The sequence below is a fragment of the Mus caroli genome, unplaced genomic scaffold (genome assembly GCF_900094665.2).
Source record: "Mus caroli unplaced genomic scaffold, CAROLI_EIJ_v1.1 scaffold_15662_1, whole genome shotgun sequence".
Lineage (NCBI taxonomy): Eukaryota > Metazoa > Chordata > Mammalia > Rodentia > Muridae > Mus > Mus caroli.
This window is the reverse complement of record NW_018388530.1, coordinates 7,566-12,309: the sequence shown is the minus strand read 5'-3', so window position 1 is coordinate 12,309 and position 4,744 is coordinate 7,566. Positions and strand designations below refer to the sequence as shown.

At 45.5% G+C, this 4,744-nt stretch overlaps 1 protein-coding gene across 2 annotated transcripts; it reads left to right on the top strand.

Annotated features, from left to right (window-relative positions):
• The first annotated feature begins 575 nt into the window (after positions 1-575).
• Positions 576-3,999, top strand: LOC110287664 (HLA class I histocompatibility antigen, A-25 alpha chain-like). 2 transcript variants are annotated; one of them, XM_021154227.1, is made up of 6 exons: positions 576-645; positions 886-1,155; positions 1,400-1,675; positions 2,211-2,486; positions 2,613-2,715; positions 3,409-3,999. In XM_021154227.1, exons 1-5 carry the CDS (start codon positions 576-578, stop codon positions 2,711-2,713), a joined length of 993 nt encoding a protein of 330 aa, XP_021009886.1. In that variant the 3' UTR covers positions 2,714-2,715; positions 3,409-3,999. The 2 variants fall into 2 exon arrangements, with proteins under 2 accessions (XP_021009886.1, XP_029329592.1); XM_029473732.1 differs by lacking the exon at positions 3,409-3,999 and having other exon boundaries at positions 576-649; positions 998-1,155; positions 2,613-2,713.
• The last annotated feature ends 745 nt before the right edge of the window (positions 4,000-4,744 follow it).

The window sequence follows — 4,744 nt, the reverse complement described above, 5'->3', positions numbered from 1 at the left end:
GGGGAAGATGGGGAAGATGCAAATAAAGATTCCCAGAAATGTGAAATGTCCAAAACTGTCTTCTTGGGTGGCATTTACCATTTCAGAAAATTGTCCTTTCTCTTTTCATTCAGCTTACATTCAGATAGTAATCAATATCTACATTGAATTAAAAATCTCAAAATGTCCAGTTCCTACCATAATAGATATGGATTGCTATAATCCACACAAGCACAGTCACCACAGAAGGCTACACAAAGACTAAGCGTGTACAGAGTTTCTAACATTGAAATGTTAGACCATTGTTGACTTACAGGCCTCTGGGCTAGGACTCCAGGATGTTGTAACTTGGACCAGAAGGACACACTAGTGCTTAGAAAATGATGCCAGAATACAAAGCTGTAGAACTGGTGCAAGTTGGGGAATTAGTACCCTAGAAATCCCCCAAACCCAGGAATTGATCTCTCCAACACCCACCCCATCAGATCTACATCACTGCCTTTGGGAAATCTAAGAGAAGCCAATCAACATCAGCCACATCAGTTTATAAAGTGAAGACATACTAGTCCTGATTGAGACTCCACTCATCAGAGAGGATGAGGAACCCTGGATGCTGCACACTCCTCCTCCTCTTGGTGGCCATGGACCTGAACCAGTATTGTGCAGGTGGGTGAGGGACTGGAGGGAATTGGCCTTTTGGGGAGCTGGAAACAACACCGGAAATCCTCATCTCTGCATCTTCTCCCTTGCCTAACCAGACCCTCACTGATCCCCTAGCTGGATCACCCCTGATCCTCTGCTGCAACTCAGGTCCATAGACACACACCACCACCCCTGCTCTGTTCCCTACCAACCTGCTCTGGGTCCACGCTGAAGAGTCAGGGTTTCAATGTGCATCACCCACAGGCTCACACTGGCTGCAGACTTTCAACATTGCATTTTTGGAGCCTGGCATGATTAATTCCCGGTTCATCCACATCAGCTATGTAGACTCTATACAGTATCAGGGATTTGACAGCAAAGAACCAATGGCTACTTTAAAACCTCGGGCTGCATGGATGGAGCAGGAACTACCTAAATATTGGAACGTGGAGACAACAAAAGTTCTGCTCTTGTCACAGATAGAAAGACGAATTCTTTACTTCATGATCGAAAAATATGAACACAGAATGGACGGTGAGTCACCTCAGCTCTGAGGTCATGACAAATCAATGTCCTCGTGGTCTGACCCCAATAAGTTCCACTCTAGGTCCCCAAGTCAGAGATGCATCCATAGTCGAAGGGACCCCTGGAGGTCTTTGACCAGAAAGAACCACAGATTGTGATCTAGTTAAGGGTTAAGTTGGGGACAAAATCCTGGGGGCTTGGGAGGGAGGTAAGAAGCCTCACAGTGACCAGGGGCTGAATGGGGGTGGGGCAGATTATCACACCCTGCAGGAAGTATATGGCTGCAATGTGGCTAATGATGGGCGCTTCCTTCATGGTCACTTCCGGCTCACCTACTATGGCTATGATTACTTAACCCTGAATGAGGACCTGAGCTCCTGGACTGCAGAGGGCAAGGGAGCTGAATACATGAAGAGCAGGTGGGAGAATATGAGTGAGGCAAAAAGGTGGAAGACTTACCTGCAAGGGGAGTGTGTACAAAGGCTTCTTAGATACCTGGACCTTGGAAAGGAGACTTTGCTGCGCTCTGGTAAGAGAGGCCCTTGACAACCCCTTCTGCTTTCTGAGATTGGAGCTCCTGCCTCCCTGAGGCCTCCTCCTCAGCAGGGAGCAGCTGGAATGCTTACACTGTCTTGCATCAAAGGGGAAAGAGAGCTCCTCTGTTTCCTGACTCAACATGAGAGAGGGACTCTCCAGAGGATTCAGCCTTCTCCCAGGACAGCTCAGTGTGTCCATTAACAGCAGTTGCCTTCCATCTCAGGCCTGATCACTGTCCATGCACAATGACATTGAATGTCTGACTCCAGGGTTGCTGAGTCCCTAGACCCCTTCCCCAGTCAGAACCAGAAGTCTATTTGTCTAGCAGGAGACCCAGAGTTACCTGCTCTGAGTTGGCTCATGGTTATTGTAAAATATTCCAAACAGATCCTGAGTTTAGGCTTCTGCGTTGACTCTGCTCCCTCCCTCATCCACGTTTCCCACCCTTTCCAAGAATGATCCCATGAGCACTGCTCAGGCCCCCAGAGGAGTGCAAAATACCTGAATTTTCCAATTGTTCTCCTCAGATGCCCCCCAAACACATGGGACCCACCATGTAAGACCTGAAGGGAATGTCACCCTGAGGTGTTGGGCCCTGAGATTCTACCCAGCTGATATCACCATGACCTGGAAGAGGGATAGGAACAACCACACCCAGGACATGGAGCTGCCAGACACCAGGCCTGCAGGGGATGGAACCTTCCAGAAGTGGGCAGCTGTGGTGGTTCCTTCTGGAGAAGAGCTAAGATACACATGTCATGTGCACCATGAAGGGTTACCTGAGCCTCTCACTCTGAAATGGGGTAAGGAGTGGGTGTGAGTACACACTCTGCTGTTGGGAAAACTATGAGCTCTTTGAAAAACCAGAGCAGAATCAGGGTTGATAGCTAGGGTCAGACTCCTCACTCTTCCTTCCTTTTTCTCCTCAGAGCCTCCACAAACCATCCCCATAATAGCAATTCTCATCGGCCTGGTTCTTGGAACTTTGGTGGTGGGATCTGTGGTCATTTTTCTGGTGTGGAAGAAATAAAGGTAAGAAAGGGATTGGGGTCTGAGTCCTTGTCTTCCTAGAGATCTCAAGGCTAAGGTATAAAAGTACCCTGCCTCATTAGTAGAAAGATGCATCCACTCAGGCTCTGGAGCTTGTGTGCTGACATTAACTCTATCATAAAGCATAAAGGAAATATAGAAAGATCCACTGTCCTCTTGATGGAGGTGATGGAGACCTGATTCTGATTCCCCACAAACAGAGAGATGTCACAGAGAAGGTCCCTGCTGACAACAGACTTAAGGCCACTAAGACAACAGAAGACCACTAAGTCGTCTTTACATACCATCTTCTATTGTGTTTTCTCCTGATCTATGGAGGTGCAGTCACGATTCAAGAAACTTACCGGGGGTTTGAACAGGAGATTCTTCTACTCCCACAACTTTATTGCTTCCACAGTCTCTCACTGGCTGCCCTCTTCCCACATTAGGGAAATAGACATCTATCATTTGTCTGCCAGGTAGGGGAGCAGGGTGGGGGGAGGGTATAGGGGACTTTCAGGATAGCATTTGAAATGTAAATGAAGAAAATATCTAATAAAAATTTGAAAAAAAAATGGCCTGCCAGTAATTAAGTAAGAGTAGGTTTCTGAGCCCCTTGCAATAGGAAAGACAGGTACTCATTGTGGGTGCTTACACATTTTCCCTCTGGGCCCTATGGCTGTGGGCCCTTAACAGGTCTGATGCTGTACCGCCATAGACATGGACAGTGCCCAGAGATTGGATGCATCTCTCCTAGTAGGATAGGAAATACTTGAAGAACATGTTGCTGAGCTGGGGCCACTTGCTAGAATGGAGTTATGGTTGGTATGGATGCCTATTTGGTATCATGTTTTAATAATCACCAATCAGCATTTGTTCTTCATTATTTCCTTCTATTGTGTGAGATACAATCTTCGGTGACTTCAAAAGCTCCTGACTTTTCTTTCAATGGCTGACACCTATGCCCAGGTCTCTGTCTCCTGTCAGGAGAGGCAGGTCTGGTAGACCGACATCAGAAACGGACCTTCAGTTTCCAATGAGCTGTAAATTTATTTTTCCAAGTTTAACATGAGGATTTTGTTAATTTCTTATTGTTTGACTTCTTCCTATGGTGTATTTAATGAGTAAACCCAATGAAAGCAAGACGAATACCACAGCAACCCTGTCTTGAGAAGTTGAAATCCATTCACTGGGTCTTCTCTATCTTTTTCTGAATGCCATTTTTTCTCTTCAACCTCATATTTAAATCTGTTCCTTTCTCTTCCCAATAAACTTGAACTTTGATTCATTCTTGTTGTCTTTAAATTTTCTTCTTCCCAAGGGAAGAAACTCATCTCCACTTAAGTAGAGGTTTCTTGTAAATGACAGTTTTATTTCCCCAGATGATGATATAAGATGAAAGCTGAACCTTAGCTGTGAGAATATGTGACTTGGAATGAGACCAGAGCATGTCCTTTTCTGTTCTTATGCCTGAAAGCTTCCAGCCTCCATACAACCTAATCTTCCAAGCTGACTTATTCAATCCCGCTTTTCTCAGCTTCTGACTGAGTTGCTTTGTTGGCCTCATACTAACTTTGGCAATCGGTTCTAAATCCCCTGGCTCCTTCTCATTCTCTGGCTACTTCTGTCTTCACCTGTGCCTTGCATGTTCTCTCTGTAATCTAACTTTGTAAAACTGTCATAGTAAAACTTCAATACACACACCACATACCACACCACACTTTTCCCTCTTGCTGCTGTTCTCATGAGAGTTGAGCATATCCTATTTCTGACTTGTTCTCTCAAATCTTTCTCTATTTCATCATTCTGTCTGGCCCTCATATAGATGTCACTTTCAAACATGGTTGCTTACTTCTAAAACTAATCTTTCCTTCATTGGAATGTGGGTTACAGACAGCTGTGGACTGTCATGGAGACATTAGAAACCAAACACAAGTTCTCTGGAATAACAACCAGTGCTCTTACCAAATAACAAGTACCCTCTAATTGTGTGTGTGTGTGTGTGTGTGTGTGTGTGTGTGTGTGTGTGTGT

Excerpts from the sequence above, each read along its gene's own strand:
- LOC110287664 (XM_021154227.1), top strand. The coding sequence starts at position 576 with ATGAGGAACCCTGGATGCTGCACACTCCTCCTCCTCTTGGTGGCCATG. Across the intron at positions 1,676-2,210 it reads GGAGACTTTGCTGCGCTCTG|ATGCCCCCCAAACACATGGG; the intron begins GTAAGAGAGGCC and ends TGTTCTCCTCAG. Across the intron at positions 2,487-2,612 it reads GCCTCTCACTCTGAAATGGG|AGCCTCCACAAACCATCCCC; the intron begins GTAAGGAGTGGG and ends TTTTCTCCTCAG.